Genomic DNA, 25587 nt, shown 5'->3' with positions numbered 1-25587 from the left:
CTGGGGAATCCTAACCCCAGTCCAGAGGTTACCAAGCCCGCCCCAGATCAGACGGCTGCTCACTGCTGGAACTAGTACTCCAACTCCGGTCAGCCTGATTTCTAAGTTTACGTTCCATTTACTTCCTCCACGTAAGAAGAGCGCAAAGGTCCTTCCTCCCTTAGGACTCACTGTACTGCAAACTGTGTCTTGGTGTTTTGCATCATTCCCACCCTTCTAAGCTCTTCTGTCACCAGCAAAGCCCATTAGCAAGTCCCAGGAACTAAAAATAGAATCTGGGTAATAAAATAAAGTCTAATCTTTTTTGGTTTCTTTTCCTTGGCGCTCCGTCTAGTTTCACTTGCTCACAGGCGGGTGCCTGCAGAGGCCTCATGCCAGGCACTTCAGACCAGAGTCCCCAGTGCGAAAAGGCTGCACCCAGAACACCACCTCAGTGGGCGGTGCGTGCAGAAGCGCTGCGCACGCACAACACTGCAGTTCAAGAGGGTGATGGCGGCCTGCGTGCAGAAGCGCCGTGCACGACACTTCAGTTCAAGATGGCGGCAGTGGGCCGCCTCAATTCAAGATGGCACCTCAATTCAACACGACACCTCAATTCAAGATGGCAGCGGCATGCCATGAGCTGCACCCGGATCTCAAGCCATGACCAGCACAGATGCACCTGAGCCTCTAGAACTCCACGCCGTCCCCACTGACAAGAACCCTATAAAGCAGCACCACCACTGGCCTTCTGGGGAGAGCATGTGCGCTAGAGCCTGAGCTCAACACTTCTCCGTTCTTTGATCAAAGAAAAAAACTTTCCCCTGCTTCCGAATGAACTCAGTCTCGTTCTACTGGCTCCAATGACACCAGGTAGAAGGACCCTTGTTGAGGCCCAACTTAAAAGGGTCAGCAACACATTCATGCATCACTGGGGCTGGAAGCCTAGAAACTACATCTTCCTGTTAATTGTGGTAAAAAACATTTCAATTTCAGCATCTTAATCATTTTTAAGTGTACAGTTCAGGAGTATTAAGTACATGCACATCGTGGTACAACAGACCTCCAAAACTTTTTCATCTTGCAAACCTGAAACTCTGTACCCATGGAACAAAACTCCCCACTTCCCCTTCCCTGGCTTATTTCACTTAGGAGAATGTCCTCAAGGTTCACCTATGTTGTAGCATGTAGCAAGATTTCCTTCTTCTTTTAAGGCTGAATAATATTCCCCTGTATGTATAGTGGATGTTTTCCTTATCCATTCATCCGGTGATGGACATCTGAGTTGCTTCCACTTCTTGGCTACTAGGAATAATGCTTCAGTGAGCATAAATGTGCAAATACCAAATCAAGATCCTGCTTTCTGTTCTTTTGGATATATACTCAGAGGTGGGATTGCAGAATCATGTAGTAATATATTTTTAATTTTTAATGGAAACTTCATACTGTCCCATCCACAGTGCACAAGGGTTCTAATCTCTCCAAATTCTCACCAACACTTGTTATTTTTTAAAATATAATTGTCAATCTTATTACTAATTTGACCATCCTAATGCATGTGAGGTGATATCTCATTGTGGTTTTCATTTGCATTTCTCTAATGATTAGTGATGTTGGACATCTTTTCATATGTCTCTTGGCCATCTATATCTTCTTTGCAGAAGTGTCTATTCAAGTCCTTTGCACATTTTTCAATCGTTATTTGTGTTGTTTTTTTTTGTTTTTTTTTTTTTTTACTGTTGGGTTGTAAGAGTTCTTCATTTATTCTGGATATTAGCCTTTCAGTACACATAAGATTTGTAAATATTTTCTCCCATCCATAGGTCATCTTTTCACTCTGTTGGTTGTTTCCTTTGATTTACGATGTTTTTAAGTTTGATGTAGTCCCATTTGTCTATTTCTCCTTTTGTTATCCCTGCTTTGGGTGTTATATCCAAAACTCATTGCCAAGCCCAATGTTATGAAGCTTTCGTCTTATGTTTTCTTCTAGGAGTTTCATTGTTTCAGTCTTACATTTAGGTATTTAATCCACTTCAAGTTAATTTTTGAGTATGGAATGGTATAAGGTAAGAGACCAACTTCATTCTCTGGCATGCCGATATCTAGTTTTCCCAGCACAATCTGTTGACAATACTGTCCTTTCTCAACTGTGTGGTCTTGGCACCTTCTTGTTGAAGATCATTTGACCATATATGTGAGGGTTTCCCAAGGTTTTATGAGACTATCTGGAGGTCTTAAAATACCCAATATTAAACACCTTCCTGATTGAAATACCTATGGTGGTTTCTATTTTCCCTCTTAAATCCCAACTAATAGACTCATCATGCTTATATGTTTTAGCAGCTATAGTTTAGAAGCCTCTTTCCACCTATAAATCTGTTTTAACCTTGGAAACTCTCAAGAGTCTTAACAAAGGGCATAGGATACTTTTGCTTGTCTGTAACTTTTACAAGTTGCTTTACTGATAACAAGTAATGATCTAAATTCTGAGAAAGAGCAACTTGAGTTTCTTAATGATGGACACTTAGGTAAGAAAGCAATTTTAAAAGAATTGGAAGGTTCGAGGAAGGTTTTAAAAACACCTAGTTTGAATAACTGTTGCTTTCCAAAGCTGAAGTGTAATATGACAGTGCAGAGCAAGGGGAAGACTAGATGGATTAGGGAGTTGGGGAGGAATAGGAGGTCTTTTTTAGAAAAAAAAAAAAAGGGAAATTTCTGTCAATGACCAATGTCTCACTAATCAGCAATTGTGGGAAAATTAAATCTGAAGATGTACCCATGATATTAAGGGGTCATGGGGTCAATCACTACAGCTCCGTGGGGCTTTCTGAGAACAGAGTAAGTACCATCAGGTCATCTGGGAGATTCATCTTCCTGGGCCCCATCGCCACACACTCATGAAGACAAATTCCCTGTCCAGGAATCAGAAGCAGCTTCTATGACTGACAGATAGGCAGACTGGGAGTGGGGATGGGGGGGTGGCTAGGACCACAGGATTTTTCACAGATGTTCTGTTTTGTAAATGCATCACTTAATTCCCACATTTAAAAAATGTCTCCTTTTCTTCTTGAGTCGTAAATTACAAATCAAAGAATGCTAGAGTCAGAGGAAATGGACTCCTCATTTTAGAGATAAGGTAAATAAGGCCCAGGGAGGGATGACACTTGGCCTGAGGTCACAGAGCATGTTAATGGTAAAGCTAGAACCCAAACTCAGGATTCCTTACTTTTAGACCTATGTCACAGAAAAGGATGCAGGAGGCACAAAGACACTGGCCTCCTCAAAGTCTCAGGTTAGTGCAGACCTGGAACAGGGGCTCAGAGACACCCCCCTCCCCACGCACAGAGGGCCAGGCTATCCAAAAGGCCTATTCCCAGCCCCACCATTTCCTGGTAGGGAAATGCAAAGAAAACAAAGGAAGAACAGCACCGCAGGGGCCTGAGGGATGCTCCAGCCTACTCCTCAGTCAGGAAACCGAGGTTCAGAGGGTCAAGTCAGCACAGCAAGGCAGGGACAAAAGTCCCATGTCAGTTTGACAAAAGGTGGCCAGTCTGGGAGACATCGGTGTGAGCCACAGGTGGGCTGCTTTGTTCAATTCCCTCCCTGTCATTTACCACCTCTGTGACTAAGGTCAAGTTACTTAATCTCTTTGTGCCTCGGTTTCCCCATCTACAAAATATGAAAAACTGTACCTACCATACACAAAGATAAACTCAAAATGGATTAAAGATCTAAACGTAAGGCTGGACACTATAAAACTCTTAGAGGAAAACACAGGCAAAACACTCTTTGACATAAATCACAGCAAGATCTTTTTTGATCTACATTCTAGAGTAATGAAAATAAAAGCAAAAATAAACAAATGGGATCTAATTAAAAGCTTTTGCACAGCAAAGGAAACCATAAACAAGACAAAAAGACAACCCTCAGAATGGGAGAATATATTTGCAAATGAAGCAACAGACAAAGGATTAATCTCCAAAATAAACAAATAGCTCACGCAGCTCAATGTTAAAAAGAAACAAATAACCCAATCCAAAAATGGGTAGAATATCTAAATACACATTCCTCCAAAGAAGACATACAGATGGCCAAGAAGCACATGAAAAGATGCTCGACATCACTAATTATTAGAGAAATGCAAATCAAAACTACAATGAGGTATCACCTCACACCAGTCAGAACGGCCATCATCAAAAAATCTAGAAACAATAAATGCTGGAGAGGGTGTGGAGAAAAGGGAACCCTCCTACACTGTTGGTGGGAATGTAAACTGATACAGCCACTATGGAGAACAGTATGGAGGTTCCTTAAAAAATGAAAAATAGAACTACCATATGACCCAGCAATCCCACTCCTGGGCATATACCCTGAGAAAACCATAATCCAAAAAGATACATGCACCCCAATGTTCATTGCAGCACTATTTACAATAGCCAGGACATGGAAGCAACCTAAGTGTCCATCGACAGATGAATGGATAAAGAAGATGTGGCACATATATACAATGGAATATTACTCAGCCATAAAAAGAAACAAAATTGATTTATTTGTAGTGAGGTGGATGGACCTAGAGTCTGTCACACAAAGAGAAAAACAAATACCGTATGCTAACATATATATGGAATCTAAAAAAAAAAAAAAAAAAAAAGGGTTCTGAAGAGCCTAGGGGCAGGACAGGAATAAAGACGCAGACGTAGAGAATGGATTTGAGGACACGGGGAGGGGGAAGGGTAAGCTGGGACGAAGTGAGAGAGTGGCATGGACTTATATATACTACCAAATGTAAAATAGATAGCTAGTGGGAAGCAGCCACATAGCACAGGGAGATCAGCTTGGTGCTCTGTGACCACCTAGAGGGGTGGGATAGGGAGGGTGGGAGGGAGACGCAAGAGGGAGGGGATATGGGGATATATGTACATGTATAATTGATTCACTTTGTTATAAAGCAGAAACTAACACACCATTGTAAAGTAATTATACTCCAATAAAGATGTTAAAAAAAAAAGATGTGGTACATATATACAATGGAATATTACTCAGCCATAAAGGAACAAAATAATGCCATTTGCAGCAACATGGATGGAGCTAGAGACTGTCATACTGAATGAAGTAAGTCAGACACAGAAAGACAAATATCATATGATATCGCTTATATGTGGATCTGAAAACAAAAGGGTACAAATGAACTTACTTACAAAACAGAAGTAGAGTCACGGATGTAGAAAACAAACTTATGGTTACCAGGGGATGGGGGGAGGGATAAATTGGGAGATCAGGATTGACATATACACATGACTATATATAAAATAGATAACTAATAAGAGCCTACTGTATAGCACAGGGAACTTCACTCCATACTCTGTAGTGGCCTATATGGGAAAAGAATCTTAAAAAAAATAAAAAGAGAGTGGATATATGAATATGTATAACTGATTCACTTTGCTGTATACCTGAAACAAACACAACATTGTAAATCAACTATACTCCAATAAAAATTTTTTTAGTTTAAAAATTTTTTTTAAAATAAAGTTAAGTCAAATAAAAGCAAAACAAAAACTGTACCTATACTACATAGGGTTGACATGAACGATAATGGGGAAAAGACATTTAAAATGCCCGGCACGTAATAAGTGCTTGATAAATGCTAGCTGTTATTATTATCATAAGAGACATCCCTGTGCAGTACAGCTGGCCCAACAGAAATCTGATAATCTAGGGCAGCACTGGACAACAGAAATATGTGAGCCACATATGTAATTTTAAACTTTTGAGTAGCCACATTAAAAAAGTAAAGGAAATGGATTAAATTAATTTTAATAATTTATTTTATCTAACCCAACATATCTAAAGGACATCGTTTCAACATGCAGTCAATATAAAAATTATAAATGAGATTTAAAAATTTTTTTCATACTGAGTCTTTGAAATCTGGTGTGTATTTTACACATAAAGGACCAAGTGCTCCTTTCAAGTGCTCAACGGCCACGTGTGGCTGGTGGCCGCTGTATCGGACACTGCAGGTCTAGGACACTCCCAAATAGGACTATGATGTATTACTGGGTTTTCCAGATTACTGGACCTTGTTTCATGGAGTGACACAGCCATCTTATTTCACTAAATTACCCCAAAAAACCATTGTGTTTATATTAAACTATAATTTCCTTTTCTTATCAAATCTCTCATAATATATAATTACAATTCATATTCCAAGCATAAAGAAAGCCTGTTTCCTCATTAAAGACAAGGCAATCCATATATTCAAAAACAAGGTGTTCACTTAAAGGAGCCCCAGCCCCTGGAGCAGCTGCGCAATCACATAAACAAACCAAGAAAACATCACCCGCTGCTCCAGGCTGGCATCACCATGACCTTCCTCTGAGGCTGGCCCGGGAGAGGCTGAGGTAGATGCAGCAGGAGACTGAGGATGCATGAGGGGAGTCATCTTTGTGGTCCAGTGAAATGTCTCTGATGCCCGAGGCATCCGTGATGTTCCCTTCTGACAAACCACGCAGAACAACATGCAGGCTTGTTATGTCTGCGTTTAGGTGGACCCTGATGGGCTCAGTCGACTCAACCAGCCAGTAGGACAGTCAACCCTCAGTGACTAGACATAGGGCACCCCCCCACCATTCTCCCAGCGAGAAGACCCAACAAAAAAGTTTTTAGGCAACTTCCATATACACAATTTCCCACATATAAATGAATTAGTCAAATGGTATCTAAATTAGTACTATGAGATCTAAGATATGATTTCATTACACCTCTGTATTTAAAATCACGTTTCCTAAGATAATAGGTTACCTTAAAAATAGGTCGTGGTTCAGAGCCCAGACTCTGAAACCAACTGCCTGGATTCAAATCTCAGCTCCTCTTTTTACTACTAAGTTTTCGGTGATTCCTCAAAACTTGTGGGCCTCAGTTTCCTCATGTGTAAAACATGGGTAATCACAGTACCCAGCTCGCAGTGCCGGTGAAGTATGAAATGAGTTAAAAACATGTAAAGCCCTTAGAACATCATCCACTAAGTGGAATACATGGGTTCGTTAAAAAATAGCGGTTTGGGGCTTCCCTGGTGGCTCAGTGGTTGAGAGTCCGCCTGCCGATGCAGGGGACACGGGTTCGTGCCCCCGGTCCGGGAAGATCCCACATGCCGCGGAGCGGCTGGGCCCGTGAGCCATGGCCGCTGACCCTGCGCGTCCGGAGCCTGTGCTCCGCTAACGGGAGAGGCCACAACAGTGAGAGGCCCGCGTACCGCAAAAAAAATATATATATATATATTGGTCTGTCACCAGCTCATCCCACTTCTCCACACGTGGTTCTTGCTAGCCTCATTCCCTTCTCCCTGTTACAAAACGCCCTTTTCTGCCTGACCTCGAGACCCCTGCAGATCTCATGGTTGGGGGGTATCCTCCACACTGCCCAGACTCTCCCCCCGCTCTTGTGATAATCCTTTCAAATAAAGTCTCTCCTTACGTAAGCCTGGAGACATTTGTTAATTTGACACCTGTTATCTAAAAGTACATGTGTTCCATAAACAACGAGTTAATGTATAGCACCGGGAACTATGTTCAATATCTTGTAATCACCTATAATGCAACAGAATCTGAAATCATATACATGTATAACTGAATCACTTTGCTCTATGCCGGAAAGTAACACAATATTGTAAATCAACTATACTTCAATTTTTTAAAAAGTATGTGTTCCTCTGTACCTGGTAAACTAAAACAACTGAAATAACACAAAATTTTGCTTCAAAAAGCAGTGGTTTATTATCCATTCCCATATATTATGGAAACTTTTATTCAAACTCGTCACATGTGCCATTGACATCTGAGTTTGTCATCAGAGGAAGCACTTTTTTTTTTTAACATCTTTATTGGAGTATAATTGCTTTACAATGGTGTGTTAGTTTCCGCTGTATAACAAAGTGAATCAGCTATACGTATATATATATCCCCATATCCCCTTCCTCTTGCGTCTCCCTCCCGCCCTCCCTATCCCACCCCTCTAGGTGGTCACAAAGCACCGAGCTGATCTCCCTGTGCTATGAGGCTGCTTCCCACTAGCTGTCTATGTTACGTTTGGTAGTGTACATATGTCCATGCCACTTTCTCACTTCGTCCCAGCTTCCCTTGCCCCTCACCATCTGCGTCTTTATTCCTGTCCTGCCCCTAGGTTCATGAGAACCGGTTTTTGTATTTTTTTTTAGATTCCGTATATGCGTGTTAGCATACTGTATCTGTTTTTCTCTTTCTGACTTACTTCACTCTGTATGTCAGACTCTAGGTCCATCCACCTCACACCCTGAACACGCCCGATCTCATCTGATCTCGGAAGCTAAGCAGGGTCGGGCCTGGTTAGTACTTGGATGGGAGGAAGCACTTTTTAAGTTGAATGGCATGGGTCTATATCACCTTAATTCATTTACACCATTTGGATACAATACTTTTTGAATCCAGGGGTGATGTCACAGAAAACTGAATGTCAAGGCAAGCATCTATGTGGGTATAGACCAGATGTGTTTTCCCATTTATCTGATCACTGCAAAGATCCCTTGTGGCTTCTCCAAGCCATCCTTAGCACCCATCATTATTTGGCCATCTCCTCAAGAAAAATACTAAACTTGTCTTCAGTTCTCTTGCCTTTTTTTTCCCCTACCAATTCTGTTCATCCCTGTAAGCATCCCAAACTAGCACTGACTGGGGTCACTGCAGGCTGATGTTGAGATGCTTTAGAAGAACTTTACTGAGAACTGTTTGGAGGCAGAGATCTTTCCTTTTACTTAAGCATTTGGGGTATACTTTGGCTTTTATGTTTTGTTCTCCCATTGCCATTTCTTGGGTTTCAGTTACATAAACCATGGTGCATCCATCCAATGGGATACCATGCAGCCCTGGAAGGTGAAAGCTAGATCTGAACCCAGTTAAGCATCCCAAACTAGCACTGACTGGGGTCACTGCAGGCTGATGTTGAGATGCTTTAGAAGAACTTTACTGAGAACTGTTTGGAGGCAGAGATCTTTCCTTTTACTTAAGCATTTGGGGTATACTTTGGCTTTTATGTTTTGTTCTCCCATTGCCATTTCTTGGGTTTCAGTTACATAAACCATGGTGCATCCATCCAATGGGATACCATGCAGCCCTGGAAGGTGAAAGCTAGATCTGAACCCAGTGGTCTGAAAAGTGACCGATGACCCAGCTGTCTGGGAACCACGATCCTACTTGTGACCTGCATTCTAAGGAGGTGTAATCATCAGAGTAAGGTGATTGCAGGAACCACAGGGTTGGAAGCCACACTCCCTACAGGCAAACCCTGGCTCCATCGTAAGCTAACTATGAACCTGGGCAAGTCCTTTAAGTTTTGTGTGCCTCCAGTTCCCTAATTTGTAAAATGCAGGTCATAATATCTACATTGGAGGACTATTACAAGGATTAAATAAGCTAATATATTTAAAGTGTTTAGGAGAGTACCTGCCACACAGTATCTCTCTCCTACCATTATTATCACTATTACCACATACATATATGCTCTCTGACTCCCTCCCTCCTCCTCCTCTTTTCTTTTCTCTCTTCCCCTCCCCCTCCCTGGCTCCCTCTCCCTTTCTCTCTCTCTCCCTCCCCCCACCCCAATACACATCAATTTGTCCATAGTGATTTTTTTTTTTGCGGTACACGGGCCTCCCACTGTTGTGGCCTCTCCCGTTGCGGAGCACAGGCTCCAGACGTGCAGGCCCAGCGGCCATGGCTCACGGGCCCAGCCGCTCCGCGGCATGTGGGATCTTCCCGGACCGGGGCACGAACCCGTGTCCCCTGCCTCGGCAGGCGGACTCTCAACCACTGCGCCACCAGGGAAGCCCCACAGTGATATTTTGAGAGAACAAAGATGGGGGTGGAGAGAATTAATTTATATGTGCAAACTCAGCATTTCTTTCAGAATGAATATATAATATTTTATCATTAAAGGGGGAAAAATTGTATTGACTCAACAGTGACTAAATGGGAACATAAGAGCTTATAGCTGTAAGCCAATCAATACCATCAGGAGTGATTAAGGACACTTAGGGGCCTATGCTTCCAGATCATTTTAATGTAAGCACAACATTAAAGAAACAGTAGGTCAGATTTTGGACGAGTCACATTTTTCCACTGGAGAGCCTCTTACATGCGTTACAAGTCAATCGACACATCTGTGAGAGTAGATCAGGCCCCAGAGTGAAGAAGGGGTAATCCCCAGGGTCCCTTCACTTTCCCCAAGAATCAACTCTAGATCAGAAGAGCCCTGACCAGCCAGTCCCCAGCCTCGTCAAGCTGAGGGGAGGCACTCGGGATGTGAAAGCCACAGGTGCCCCGTGTCCCGTGAAAATGCCAAAGAAAGAAGCCGTCTCTCCGGGTCCTCCCCCAAGTTTCCAGACATCATTTCTCTCTTGACTTTCCTAACACTAATAATCCTAATGGCAATTTAGTCCATATACGGACCAACTGCCCTGTTCTAAGCCCCATGCAGGGCCCAAGGAATTCAGCAATGAGAGGTGGCCCATGTCCACAAGTGGCTCACAGCCTCAGTGAGGAATCAGAGAAAACATGTCATAAACTCAGCCACAGAAGCACAGAGCAGTCAGGGAAAGCCCCCTGGAGGAGGTGACATCCTCTATCAATAAAAAGAAGGGGAACAGGAGGTACCCTCGAGCCAGAGGCATGATGGGGTGGCCTTCAGGGTTTGTGGTTGAAAACAAGAAAAAACTACGACGATCTGTCTCAAAAATAGGAATGTTCTGGAAGAATACTGGGAAACTCATCATGAAGAGAGAGCTGGAGGACAGCTTGAAAAAGAACAGAAACTAAGGCAGTTCTGGGGGACCAAGAAACAGGCAGTTGAGCGACCTCTTTTAGGACAACCGATTGTGGTACAGATGCCACCCCTCCACTGGACACACCTGCTACACAAGCCTCTGGCTGCTGACTCACCCCCCACCCCCAGATGATAAGTCCTGGGCAGGAGGGTCTAACTGGCTGGGTCCAGGTCACATGTCCAGCCACGTCCAGGCTGCTGGGGGCGGTTAAGTATCTGGCAATTTCTCATGGCAGCAAGCTCCACACTCCACCAAGATCCCACACAATGAAAGAGTCCCCACATCGAGAAGCAGGGTTGGAGGCTGGACTCCCCAAACAAAAGCATGAAGGCTTCTCTCCTGTGATTATGTAGAAGGGGAAAGGTAAGAGGAGAGGGCAGGAGAGGGGGCTGAGGCTGGAGATAGATGCCACGGTCGTATCAGGAGAATTTCAATTATTAATAAGAGCAGGTCATTTAACAAGCATTCACTGCTACCTCCTACATCCCAGGCACTGGAGTTACATGCAGATAAGATGGTGTCCCAGCCTCTAAGGAGAACCGAAGTAGTTCAGCACACAGACTAGAAGAGGCTGGCTTCTCTTCTAGTTGGCACTGGAGAGCCCATCCTGCTTTGTACAGCTGATGTCCACCTTGACTGGTCAGCGCTTGGACTGCTCTGATTGATTACTATTTAGAACATAATTCCTGCTCATCCCCAGAAGGTCTCCGTCCACTGTGCTAAGAGCTATAACACAGTGCACTCAGGGGACCATCACCAGTTCCTGACTTGTGTTTAGGGCTTCAGAATTCACAAAGCGTTTTCCCAATATTGACTCATGGGCAAATTTCCAGGATTCCATGTTTGACATGTCGATGATATTCTTCTTCCAGATCTCAAAAATAAATATAACCACTCTGTGTTTGGTACAAAAGGGAGTACAGAACTATAGAAAAATATATAAAGCAAATTCGATAACTTCTGTTGGAGGGGAGCACAGAGATCTTTGTAAAAGAACAGTCACTGCAATGTGACCGAGGACTCGGTGGAAGGAACTTAAACATGCAACAACATGGTGGTTAAATAAACCAGAACAGTCACTGGAACGGAAAACTATGAAGCCTTTACAAAGCATGCTTTTGAGGAATACATAACGCCATGGGAAAATTCTTAAAAATAGCACTAAATAGAAAAATAGATATTTATGTAAGTTCGTGCACACATATGACTTTTGTTCTTTATAGCAATCCCTACGTGCATATTCTCCACAATGAATATGCATTATTTTTGCAATCGTAAACCATGACTGTACATAGAAATAACTTTAAAAGATGCTTAGTTGACGGCAGCACCACGTATACTATATATTTCTCTATCCTGGGGGTTGAAGCCTGGCTCCTCTTTCATATGTAGTTTATCTCTCTCTGGGGCTTGGTTTTCTCAAAAATAAAGAGGAGACAATATCTCTGAACTTATGTGATGGTGGCACATTAGATGAAATGTGTAGGAAAATGCCTAACCCCATTCTTGGTTAGATCACACAGTAAATGTCAGTTCTCTTAAAAGAAAGCAAAAGCTCCAATACTGACAGCACACTGGTGTGAGTTCTAATGTAGAAAAGATGACGGGGTCAGGGTACTGATGTGTAATTGACCCAGGAATAGTTTCCCAGGGCTGCCATAACAAATTACCACAAACTGGGCGGCTTAAGATAACAGAAATTTGTTCTTTCACAGTTCTGGAGTCCAGGAGTCTGAAACCAAAGTGTTGGCAGGGAATTACACCCCCCAAAGGCTCTAGGAAGAATCCTTCTTCGCCTCTTCTGGTTTCTGGTGTCTGCTGGCAATCCTTGGCTTTTCTTGGCATGTAAATGCATCGCTCCAATCTCTGCCTCTGGCTTCACATGGTTCTTTTCCCCTGTGTGTCTGTGTGTTGCTTCTCCGCCACCAGTAACACCCTATGAGGGCTCAGGATAACCAGCCTGACCTCATCTTTGCTTGATTATATCAGCAAAGACCCTATTTCCAAATACAATCATATTCACAGGTGCCAGGGACTAGGACCTTCACTTATCTCTTTGCAGGACAAATTTCAACCCATAACAGACCCCAACCTTCTCTCTATAAATATCAGCAGTTAGAGCAAAGCAGAAACACACTGCCAAGGGGCCAGTGGCATGAAGGAAATGCCAGTACTGTTCTGGATCTGTGCCTGCTTCCATGGCAGGCTGATTGGTGGAAATATTCCTGTCGGTACGTGTATATGTTTACTCTGGATTTTTCCCAACACCTGCTCTTTCCAATCAGGTGACTCACTGGGCTCTTTGTATTTCTCTGCTCTAGAGATTTGTACAGGATGGAGAGAAGAAGCTGCTTGAAGTCAAGGGTTCCTTCTTCCTTTCTTTGTTTTTGTTTTTGTTTTTTTAAGGTCTAAACTTACTAAACAGATTATACTGTGAGGCCAAGAAGGGCTGGCCTAACATGGGTGTGGTTTTGAGGACTAGGAAGGAGAGGGGAGAAGTTCCTACACTGGGCAGAGGAAACAGAGGGGTTTGTTTGTCCCGAACTGCTGGATGACAGCACTCGTGGAGGGAAAAGACCCCAAAAGGGATGCTGGGTGATGCACCTGGGCTGGCTCAACTCAGGAGAAGGGCTCCAAGCCTCGGGAAGAAGCAGCAGAATTACTAGCCCCAAAGGGACCATAAGGAATGTGACAGCGGGCTTCTCAGAGGAAACCACAATGACCTGCTTAAGTTCCAGGACATCTGTAAACCCCTAGGGAAAGGGAGGGCCCAGTAAAGACTACAATGTAATGGCTCACTCCCTGGAGGCTCAGGGTTGATGTAAATGCCTCATTTCTTGTGCACTTGGGTTTTCAGCTTGAGGTTCAGTCTGACACTTAATGTCCTACAAGCATCAGAAGGAAAAATAGAAGTAAACCTCCCAGCCCCACTTCCTCTGGCTTCAATCCCTCTAAAAGAACACTTACAGCACTTCCATCTCCCCTCAGCACTCCCAGAGACCCTCCTGCTGGGCCCTGGGCTGGACCTCAGGGTGGACATGTGGACACTCATGCCAAGGTTGGAGAAGGCAGAGCTGAGAACCAGTGGCAGCTCCAGTTAGTTCCCTGGGCAAGATGGAGGCTTAGAGACAGGGTCTGTGGGTACAGTAACCCCCATCCTCTGTGACAGCCCCAGTAAAGATGAGGTGGGGGCAAAACCAGGGCTGAAGCCTGGAATGTTAGCCTGAGGGCTTTTCCCATGGAGAGGGATGAGGAAAAAGTGTGGGACGAGGGGCTGTGTCTAGCACTGAATTAACAGACTCAAGATGGAGGAGGTGTTCTCCCTCGGGGTAGCATGTATCCTGGGCATGAAGAAGGGGCAAGGTTCCAAGGTGGACTTAGACTTACAGTCCCAGAGGCTGTAAGAACCAGGAAAGAACTTAGGAGAACCGGCACTGATGAAGCCCTACTGTGTGCAGACACGTCACACTCACAAAGGCATCAGCCCATTTAACTCTCACACTGGTTCCCACGTTAACGATGAAGAAACTGAAGCAGAGGGATTAAGGCCCAGGGTCAGTCAGCTGTGGCGCAGGATTGGAATAAGCTGGCCTGTAACAAGTCGATGATGAGGACTTTGAAAGCGAAGAACAGGACGCTATGAGTGAGAACATCGAGGGAGTCTTTCATTAGACGGAACGGTGAGGGACATCTCCCTGAGAAGGAGTGATGCTGAGACCTGACAAAACCAGGCAACTGAAGAGTAGAGAAAACGACTGCAGTGAGAGGGGACGGCACGTGCAAAGGTCCTGAGCCAGGAAAGACTCGGACGTGCCCAGGGAACTGAAACATGACCAGTGTGTCTGGAACATTTTGAGAGAGAAGAAAAGGGGCTCAGAGAAGACACCAGATCATGCAGGACCTTGCAGGCCGTGGCGAGGAGTTTAGGGTTCATCCTTTGGGCTAGGGGAAGTGCCCAAAGGGCAGAGGCTGACTGACCCAGAGCCTTGCACTGAGCCTGACACACGGAAGGGGCTCAGTAAAAGGTTGTGGGACATATGAATACATAGAGCCACACTAGATTTCCAAAAGGATGGAAACTGCTGGCTTTACAGAAGGAAGAGGAAGATTTCAGCCATTGCCCGTGAGAAGAACAAACAATTTCACCTAATCCAAATTCACTTTCATGGCTCTCTGCCTAAGAAGCATACGGAGCTGCTGAAATCCACAGGTGCATCACGACAGAATCATTTCAGTAATCATCATCAAATGCCTCTATTTAGCTCAGAAGATTGTATTAGTACACTCCAATATTTATGAAATGCCACTGTGCCATAATAAGGGTCTGAGAAAATTAAGATGAGGAGCAAAGGTTGCTCCTTCCAAGAGCGAAAGTGGCATGGTGGGAAAAGTAGCAATGTCATGTGGCTGCCGGGAACCTTGGTTTTCTGATCTGTAAAATGGAAGGATGGTAGCAAAGATTTAAACTGTGCTATAATAAAGGGCCCAAAGGCATTTAATAATATTTATCAGCCATTTCTTCATTAAAGAAACACTTGGTAAAGACTATTTGCCCATTCATCCATGCATCCATCCAACAAAATGGTATTTCGTATATACTGTGTATGACGCACTGAATGAAGCACTAAAGATAGGCCGGGAACAAGACTGTCGTGGTCCTTGTTCCCATGGAACTTCTCATCTGGCGATACAATGTACACTGAACAAGTAACATCAGTGATGCGTGTTCCTGAGGAAAAGAGCAGGGTACAATGGGGAATGCTTACAGAAAGAGCAGACCCAGACTGGAGCACCTGGGGAGCACCAGCCTAAGGAAGAGATGCAAGAGCTGAGATACGAAGGGGAAGTACAAGAGAACAGGGTGGAGGCGAAAGTTCTACGGAGAGTGCCCGTCTCATGTGAGTTCCTGAGGCAGGAAAGGGTCTGGAGCATTCTGGCAACTGACAAAAGCCAGTGTGAAGTGAACATGGGGGGAACTGGGATGTGGGGGGGCTGGACCCCTTGGAGGCTACAGCAGGGCACTGGTCTCCTCTCTCAGAGCAAGAGGAAAGCCTCCAAAAGATTCTAGGCAGAAGCTGGGTGGGGGCAATGAAAGGGAGAGATAACGTGAACGGGCCTACATCCTAGAACAATCTCTGGCTTCTGTGCAGAGAGTGGGTTAAAGTCAGAAGAGGAAGCCGAGAAGTCTGTGTGAAAGTCTCCCAGTGACCCAGGCGAGAGGAGATGGTGCATGGCACCAGGGCAGCGGCGGCAGAGATAGAGAGACGTGAGCAGACCCGTGATGGGCTCAGGAGGTAAAGGGGCAGGACGGAGTGATGGACAAGGAGAGGGGAGAGGAGAGAGGTCAGAGAAGAGTGTGACCCCTGGGTTTCTGAATCAGCACCAGAGTGAGGAAGTGGCCTTTTGAGACAAGGAGCACTAGAGCGTGAGTAGACGGAGATGAATCAGGACTTCAGTTTGGGAGATGCTGAGTTTGGAGAGTCTGCATGACCCCACAGGGCATCCAGTGGGCTAAAGACGAGCAGAAAGAGCCTATGGGTGCGTGCAAATACACACACACAACACACACACACACCACGCACACACATGCACTGTAAGATCTGAATTTATTTGGCCAACATCAAAGCTGGCCACACAGAGCACAGCAGATGCGGTAGGTAGCCTTCAGCAGAGGTGCACTGCACGCCTGGGGTTTCCAATGGAAAAAGTGATTCTATCACGTAAACCAAGACATTTTTGAAAGTAAAGTCAGCATTTTAAAAAAACTATGATGAGACAACAGGCACAGAGGTTGTCCCATGGTCACCTTACTAATGGGTATGTGTAGCTGTTGATGACTCTGATCACTCACGTCAAGCAAGATCCTACCAGATCTGAAAAGCTCAATTTTGTACCATGTCACAGCTTTACGATACCTGAGGCTTGTGTCTATACTCGGGAGAAATGTACACAAACAACTGATGCCCTTAATAGGAACTAGATAGAGCCATGCAGTAGCCTCCTGCTTTGGGGCCAAACTCAGAGTCAATAAGGTCACACAGGCCACACCCTCACCCAGACATCTCTGAGCATCTCTCTCCAGTTTAATGACATCCTGGCAAAGCTGTGTCTCAGAGCAGCTGGGAGGACAAGGCATCCAAGCAGTGGGCTGTGTACACAAGTTCATAAGAGATGTCTGACGGCAACTGAAGTCATGGGGAGAGTTGAGGTCATCCGTGGTGTGATGGTTAATTTTGTGTGTCAACTTGACTGGGCCAGGGGATGCCCAAATAGCTGGTACGGCATTATTTCTGGGTGTGTCTATGAGGGTGTTTCCAGACTTGATTAGCATTTGGAGAATTGAATAAAGCAAACAGTGCTCCCCAATGTGGGTGGGCATCATCCAATCCTCTGAAAGCCCAAACAGAACAAAAAGGCACCTCCTCCAGGTGTATCTCCCCTAGAATACATTGGCTATGACCCTCATAGGCCTACATCACGCAGGTATTCATCAGGAATGTATATTAGGCCTTCAGCCCCACTGGTGAAGGATAAACTTGGCATTCAGGATGTCGGGACAACAACTTTATGAGTAATATTTGGACTGTAATGGTTCCCCTGCATATATACAAGCTATGTCTGTGTGGCCCAGAAGGAAAAAAATGACCTCAAATTCTTGAGAAGCTTTCTTCCCCCCAAATCCCACTACTATCAGGCTCCCAGACAAAACTCAGTGATGCCCCACTGGTAGCTAAAGCTTAGAATCTCAAAGCTAAAAGAAATCCTAAAATTTCCTGAATCCAGATGACATATGACTTCTCCCATACGCTTAAGAATTCACTCAGCCTTGGTTTGCATACCTCTGGGGATGGGGAACTTATTACCAACAAAGTTATCTACTGCCCTCCCCAACGGCTTGATCCAGAAGAAAGTTCTTCCCCATGAGTCATCATAAAAACTACCACCCCCAACAGGGCCTCAAACACAGTTGGTCACGTACCTGTAGGCACCGCTGGGTCCAACATTGGTTTCTCCCACGTGTTAATCTGCTCCCAGGTAAAGCCATTGGTCCCCAGGGCCACGCTGTAACCACAGTTGCTGTAGTGGTCATCAAAGGAACAGCCACCTGCAGACAAAACAGACGTGAGTAAATATACCCTTGTGTCTGGGGCTTGGTTCGTTACCCCCGTCTCATCAGCTCTTCATTTACAGCTTTGAATTTTAAACTCTGGAGGAGATTTTTTTTCAGGCAAGTAAATTGGATTTTTATATTTGCTTTGGGGCTCTCAAGAAAGACATTGGCATCTGCAGGCCCCCTATTTAAAAAAGTTAATAAGGCTAGTTACATTGATTTCAATCTTCCTTCCTGAGAAAGTAAACAGCAATATCTCATTCTAAGCAGGAAAAATGAATGCCAGGGCATGCCTCTGTAATTGCTTCCTCCAACATGGAGAGATGCTGCAAGGCAGCAGAGCAAGCACTAGCTTCAGAGTCTTGAAAAACTAGACACGAATCTCAGCTTTGCAAAGCTGGGTCAGCTTGGACCAGATGCTCTGCCATCTGTGTCTCAGTTTCCTCACCTGGAATATGGAGGGAAAGATCCACTCGACAGAAATATCAGGAGGATTAAATGGAAAAACATACGAAAACTGGCACAGAATAAATTCTCAACACCCACCTCCTTCCCTATAAAAGAAGTTTTCGTGGAGTAAAGATCAAATGTGTAGAGAATTAGACAATCATGCACCTGGATGATAATAAAGTCAAGGCTGACAATATTTAAAGCTTCTCCCTGAAAGTCCAAGCCATCCATCACCCACCACTTTGCAATGAGTTGTGTAAGTTGGCTTTTGCTGAGCATATGCTATGGGCTCTAAGTCCCCTCCAGGTGACATTAAGGGAGATGTGTGGTATGGAACTGGGGCTCCAACTAGGAAATGCTGGTCTGTCCAGAGAAGCAGGAGGTGACTATATGCTGGAAGGGGAAGCAGAAGAGGAAGAGGAGAACTAATCAGGGCTTTCAAGTTCAGGAGCATCTCCATGAGCACACAGCAAGAGGAAGAGCGCTCCAGGGTGAGCTGGCAGGATGCAGAGAGGAACAGAGACAGCACCAGGACTGAGTTTCACACCCGGGTCCATAGTTCCACTGCCCTTTCTTGTCTCCTTACTGCTCAGATCTCATCACATCACAATCTCCCTCCCCTAAACAACCATTGGTTCCCCTGTCACACATCCAAACCACATCCATGGTTCTGCTCCACGTAGAGAAACCATCCCTTGCTAGCCCCTTCCTGTGTCTGCAGGCTCATGTAATATCGCACCACTGTCTCCTTTAGCAACAAAGGACAAAATCCCTTCTCTACCCCCAGACCTGGGATTTCCTCTGCTTAGTGCTGGTGGAAGACCTGTTGACAGATCTGATACACACTGCTAACGTAAACCTATACACACTGCTAAAGTAAACCTATTCACACTGCTAAAGTAAACCTATGATGGCAAAGCTCTCTCCACTTCCTTTCTTGCAGAGTATGGAAACCCATAAGAGTTGGGCTGGGCAAAGGAGAGCTGGACCTGTTTTGGTAGTGCAAGGGTTGGGGCTTGAGTTGAGAGAATTAAATAGCTTTGCACTAAAAAGCAACAGGAATTTGCAGTATAGACACCTAAAGAGAGAGGGAAGGAGAGGGAGAGAGAGAGAGAGAGAGATCCAAGAAACACATTGTAAAGCAGACACCTACAGAAGGTGAAAGCCAATGAGAAATCTCCTGTGATGGGAAATGGCTGATGAACTGGTAGAAACTAAAATTTCTGTTTACTTTCATTGATTCATTCTTTCATTCACAATTATTGCATTGAGCTCTTAGGGCAGATCCAGAAGAGTACAAGGTGCTATCTATACAGTGGTTTACAAAAGAGGCATGCTATCACTAGCATGAGTGAGGCAGACAGACAGTTATCAGGCAAACTAGTAAGTAACTCTGCATTTCTGTATGTGCTCTGAAGGACGCGGTTGGGGGGACTGAGAGGACCCCTAGGCTGATGTGGTCCAGGAAGCCTTTCTGACCATGAATTGGAGACAGTTCCCTGTCCTGTGATGTAACGTCCCTCCATTACATCCAACTCCACACTGAGAGCTGGCGACATACAACAGCCCTGTGTCACTGGTGCTTCAGGAAACAAAGGGAAGAGCAATGCCCAGTGTGGATGGACAAGGGTCCACAGACAAAGATGGAAGTCCCAAGAGACAAGAGGAAAGGTCAGGGGCAGAAAGCAGCGGAGACTTCATCCCAGATAGAGTGGACAAGGGAGACCTCTGAAAGGCAAGGACAGAGGCAATCAATCAGCTTCCACTAGACAGTAAGCTTCAGAATGGCTGGGAATGGCACTGACACAGAGAGGGGCTTAAGAAATATCCACTGGGCTTCCCTGGTGGTGCAGTGGTTGAGAGTCCGCCTGCCAGTGCAGGGAACGCGAGTTCGTGCCCCGGTCTGGGAAGATCCCACATGCCGCGGAGCGGCTAGGCCCGTGAGCCATGGCCGCTGAACCTGCGTGTCCGGAGCCTGTGCTCCGCAACGGGAGGGGCCACAACAGTGAGAGGCCCGCGTACCGCAAAAAAAAAAAAAGAAATATCCAGTGACTGAATGAACCCATAAATGTGAATGGGATGCCAGACAGAGACCAAACTACGTTCCAGTAACAAGTGAGCCCACAGCAGTCCCCAAGCTCCACCTGCCCTTTCCGGTCTCATACTTACTTGCCACTTCTAATACCTAGAAAGCTACTTCCTCATATTGCCTGCCTGAAAATTCCAAACGATATCCTCCCCCAAATCACTTCCTCTATAGACCTTCTCTGACCAGAACAGCACAGAGACAAAAACACAACACACTCCATTTAAAATTTAGAAAATAGTAGCAGCAACAACAGTTCCAGTTGCTCAAAGAGGGCCACCCTCCCATCCTTACACCACCGCTGCCTCACTGGAGCCTGTCTCCCAGCCTGTGGAAGACAATGCCACTGACAACATCCAGATCCTGATGTGCTGGAACTGGTAAGCGAGGGGAGCCTGCAGCATCTCAAGTGTTCACGGGAAGAACTGACAAATCATCCTAAACTGAGATCAGCAACCAGGGCTACAGAAAGAAAGTATGGCCAAGATGATGCTAGGTGCATGGCAAACTGTTGAGGTCTTCTCTCTTGGGCACACAAGAACTCTGTAGTTCCAGGCCACCTTGCATCTGGGGAAAACCATGTGGTAAACCTTGGAAATGTGTAATAAAGTGATACTCACCCTGTGCAAGACTAGTCCCCCCAAAATAATCTCTTACTAGCAATCCTTCTCGCCCCACTGTGAAGACCTTCAAAGGTGTACTTGAAGGCGATGCCATCACAGGAAGAAAGATGTCTAGATCCCTGAGACATTCATTGGAGGAGTGTCACCCAGAGAGTCACCTGACCAGTAATACTGTCATTCAACATAACAGGAGCAAAATGCCGACTTTTCTAGTCTTAATATGCCACTGATATCTTAGGGCTTAGTTATTACCATAGCAGAGCCTTGCACATCCTGACTAATATAAGAAGCGTGCTCTCTTGAGCATTTGCTCCATGTCAGGCAATAAACTAGGCACTGATTACAGACACTGCCACCTTTGCTTTCACTTAATCCTCGCAACTTTGTGAAGGAGATTTTTATCCCTACTTAAGTATAAGGTAATTGATGCATTAAAGGGTTAAACGACCTGCTCAGGTAACATGGAAGGAAAGTGTCAGAGGCAAGTGTAAATCTATGGTGACGTAACCACAGAGCCCATGCTCTTTCTAATAGACCAGAGAAAGAATGTATTCCCCAGAAACCAAGGACCAAGCCTTTCACTTACAAGGTGATGAGAGGGGGTGAGGAAGATAAAGTGCTACCAAGGGGGTTCGGTCTTTCCCATTTGAATTCATTACCCTGCTTATTATCCTAGAAACATTTAATGAAGTTTTTTTTTTTTTACAGGTCTGTGCAGGGGCACAGAATTGACAGATATGATTCTTACCCTCACAAGGTTTGCAGAGGACAAGGAAAGACAACCACACAAACATACACTTGAGGGTGTGATGCAAAACACACTTTTACAGAGATATGTCGAAGCTCAAAGGAGAAATTATTAATAAATTTTACTTAATGGTCGAATTAATCCAATTCTCAGCTGCGTTCTAGACAAGATTTAGAAGGGCTCACAGTTATACCTCTGGGCACCCCAGCTTACAGATCCCAAGCAAGGTCATATCAATAATTTGCCCCTAGTCTCCTGGATCAGGTCAGTCGCCCACCCCTCACCTCCCTTCCTCCACCCAACGGTACGTGGCCGGCTCAGCTGCCCCTGAGCTGAGTGCTGGCGGGTCCTGGCCCTCTACGGGGTAGGGACCCCTCTCCTCTTCACAGCCACCCCCGGGCACCTCGCTGCCTTCACCTGCAAAGCTCTGGTGACCACTTCAACTTGCGGCCACTGAGCCAATGTCTTTCCAACAGTCTGTTCTTTGATACTGGGGTCCCACAGCAGCAGGCCTGTGGCCCCAGTGGCCTGGTTCTTATTTTCAGACCACAGCCCTCTCTTTCCTCTGAAGAGGAGCTGGCTTAAAGTAGAGCCAAAAGCAGCCTTACATTTTATTTTGAGCCACTAATTCTTTGGGACAGCCAGGCCCACCTGTCAGTTCTATTCCACGCAGTCAGAATTTGTCATCTATTATGTGGACCTCAGTGTCTCTCAATACAGAAGCGTTTCTAGGAACAGGCCCCTGTCCTGCACTTTATCACACATATATGTCCAAACTCCAGGGGCACACACGGTTCATGACTTTTCTGTGCAGCTCCTGGGCTCCCAGCAAAGCAGGATGCATGGCCAAGTGATCATCTGAAGTATCCCTGTGCTTTGTATAGATCAAGAACATAGACCATGCGGTAACTGGTTACCAATCTACCCTCGATCAACTCGAGTCCAGCCACAGTGGATGGACAAACACAGAAGAAGGAAGTACAGCATGATGGCAAAAGGCAAACTGAGGACAGGAGAAGAAAGACAAGCAGGACAGAAGGAGAGAGTTACAAGTCCACCCTGCAATTTCCCACATGTCCACCTGCTGAAAGGGAGTTACCTATTTGACTCTGAGCTTCCGGAGGCCAAGAGAAAAAGGACAATCTGTTCAGATACTGGACACTCTGGGTTCATACAATAAAAGCCAAATCGCTCAGGTAAATTACAACCATTCCAGTTGCTTAGATCACACAAGAACTTCTCCAAAGGGGTACTGGTAACAGAAATCCCATATCCCATAACGAACAATATCTAAAACAACATCCACACCTGGGGTGCATGGCCAATTTCATGACACTATTTCTCATAATCATTCTCCATAAAAATTGATAGCATCACTCAAACATACAATTTAGGAAAAGCGACTCACTGGAGCCCAACATGATGCAGTCTAGATACCTGCTCCCTGTCGATCTGACTTGACCCAGAGATAAGTTTTGAAAGCTATTCAGGAGAGAAAATATACTTGATAAATTTTTTTTTAGCGAGCCTCCCTGAATTTTCTTCCTCTCAGCCAACAGACTGAGAAACAGAGTGGTTATGAGCTCAAGATTATACACTCTGGCAGCGATCTACACTGCCAGAGGGTACAGGCCCTCTAGCTCACCTTCCTTCCTCCTTTCTGGGCCTTCATTTTCTGGGGTGCAAGATGGATCACGAAGGAACCTTCCAGTGGTCAAGGTTAAGGATTCCAGAGACTCAGAAAGGCCTGGGAACTCTCAGGAGCCCCACAGAGGCAGCGCCATGCCACCAGTCCAAGGACGAGCTACTGAGAGCCACCAAAGGGAGGAGAAGGAAGGAGAGACTGGCTTCCCATGCACCCACGGCATGAAATACTCAAACGCACGATTCTGAGTCTCCTTGCGAGGCTCCTCTTGCTCTTTCAAAAATTGTTTCTCGGGCTTCCCTGGTGGCTCAGTGGTTGAGAGTGCGCCTGCCGATGCAGGGGACACGGGTTCGTGCCCCGGTACGGGAAGATCCCACATGCCGCAGAGTGGCTGGGCCCGTGAGCCATGGCCACTAAGCCTGTGCGTCTGGAGACTGTGCTCCGCAACGGGAGAGGCCACAACAGTGAGAGGCCCGCGTACCGCAAAAAAAAAAAAAAGATGTTTCTCTTTCTCGGTGGAATCCCTTGGCACATACACCTGCTAGAAAAGGGTCCAGACCATCTCTGCAGGTGTTTGTGGCAGGCTACTTGGGGAAGACTTATGACTGGAGAGATCCCCAAAAGATACTCATTTGGATGCTCGCCTCACTGTTTTAAAGTGGTCCCATTCAACTGATACCAACTCCATCACTATCATTTTGGAAGAAAACAAAAATCTCCTAAAACGACCCCTACCCCCAGAATTGGGCTCAGCCTCCAAAGCACATGCCCTGGTTTGGAGGAGACCCAAATAACTGAGGGAGGACAGGGCAGTGCAGCCACAGGCCCAGGGAGGACCCAGCACTACCTCTCTACACAGGGACAGAGAAGCTATTTTCCTGGACAGGTTGAGGTCAAAATGTAGCAAAGGCCCCAGATGCTGTGATGTGAGTCCATCATATAAAGTCAACAGAGAAATGGAAAACTGTAGCAAGGAAATTGGATTTTGAAAATCCATTTGGGTTTGGTAATGTATAGCATATCAGCATCTGTAAGGGAAGTAAAAATAGTGCAGGATACATACTTTAAGATACATTAAAGCATAAATAAAGTTTATAGTGCCAATCAGAATTTTTTTAAACATGAGCTCCTCTTTTGAAAATGAGAGAGGAATAGAATTCAATAAAAATATAAATATGTCTGCTTCTGCATTTCTCAGATATGTTCCTATGTATCCTTGAACAGAATTGAGTTCGGAAGAGAAACTAACGGTTTTCTAGGCTTCTGCCCTTTCCCAGGCACTGTCCTGGAGCTATGTAAGTATATATTTATATATGTATGTCTATGAATGGAGGTTAAGTCTAACTACCCCCACTCCCTAAGACAGGGGTCAAGCGACATTTTCTGTAGAGGGCCAGATATTAAAGATGTTCACCTTGCAGGTGTACTGGTTTTCTCTCGCTACCCAACAAGTTACCACAAACTCAAAACAACACCCATTTATTATCTCCTGGTTTCCACAAGTAAGAGGTACAGACAAGGCTGCACCTTATCAGGGCCTCACTAGGCTGAGGTCAGGGTATCAGGGGACCTGCTTTACTTTTTGGAGCCCGGGTCATCTTTTGCATGGTGCTTCGCAGAATTCAGTTCCTTGTAATTATAGGATCAAGGTCCCTCCTCTCCGGCTGGCCATTATCTAGGAACCACTCTCAGCCCCTAGAAGCTACTCACAGTTCCTGCTATAAACCCTCTCATGTCTCACATCTCTTTCTGGGTAAGACTCCATCCTTTTTACGGGCTCATCTGATTCAGTCAGGCCCACCCAGCCAAGATCCTCTCCTTTTTGGTTAACTAAAGTCAACCAGCTTGGGAACTTAATTACATCTGTGAAATTCCTTCACCTTGGTCACTAACATAACCTCATTATAACAGTGAAATCTACCCTATTCAGAGTCCCTCCCAAAGGATGGGGATTATTTAAGACATGAATACCGGGGGCCAGTAATCTTGGGGACCCATTTGGAATTCTGCCCACCACAGAAGGCCACTGGGTCTCTGTCACTATGACTCAGCAATGCCACTGGAGCAGAAGCAGCCAGAAGCCACAAAGA

At 45.3% G+C, this 25587-nt stretch overlaps 1 protein-coding gene across 1 annotated transcript in view; it reads right to left on the bottom strand.

The window, feature by feature from the left end:
• Positions 1-25587, bottom strand: part of PTPRT (protein tyrosine phosphatase receptor type T) — a gene marked incomplete at both ends in the record, with an annotated part of 1089241 nt that overhangs the window by 782982 nt on the left and 280672 nt on the right. The window contains 1 exon segment of the mRNA XM_081255209.1: positions 17814-17939. Within this exon segment, the coding sequence (XP_081111335.1) occupies positions 17814-17939 (126 nt within the window).

The sequence above is a fragment of the Mesoplodon bidens genome (assembly GCF_964165515.1).
Source record: "Mesoplodon bidens genome assembly, chromosome: 15".
Lineage (NCBI taxonomy): Eukaryota > Metazoa > Chordata > Mammalia > Artiodactyla > Ziphiidae > Mesoplodon > Mesoplodon bidens.
This window is presented reverse-complemented; position numbering and strand designations above follow the sequence as displayed.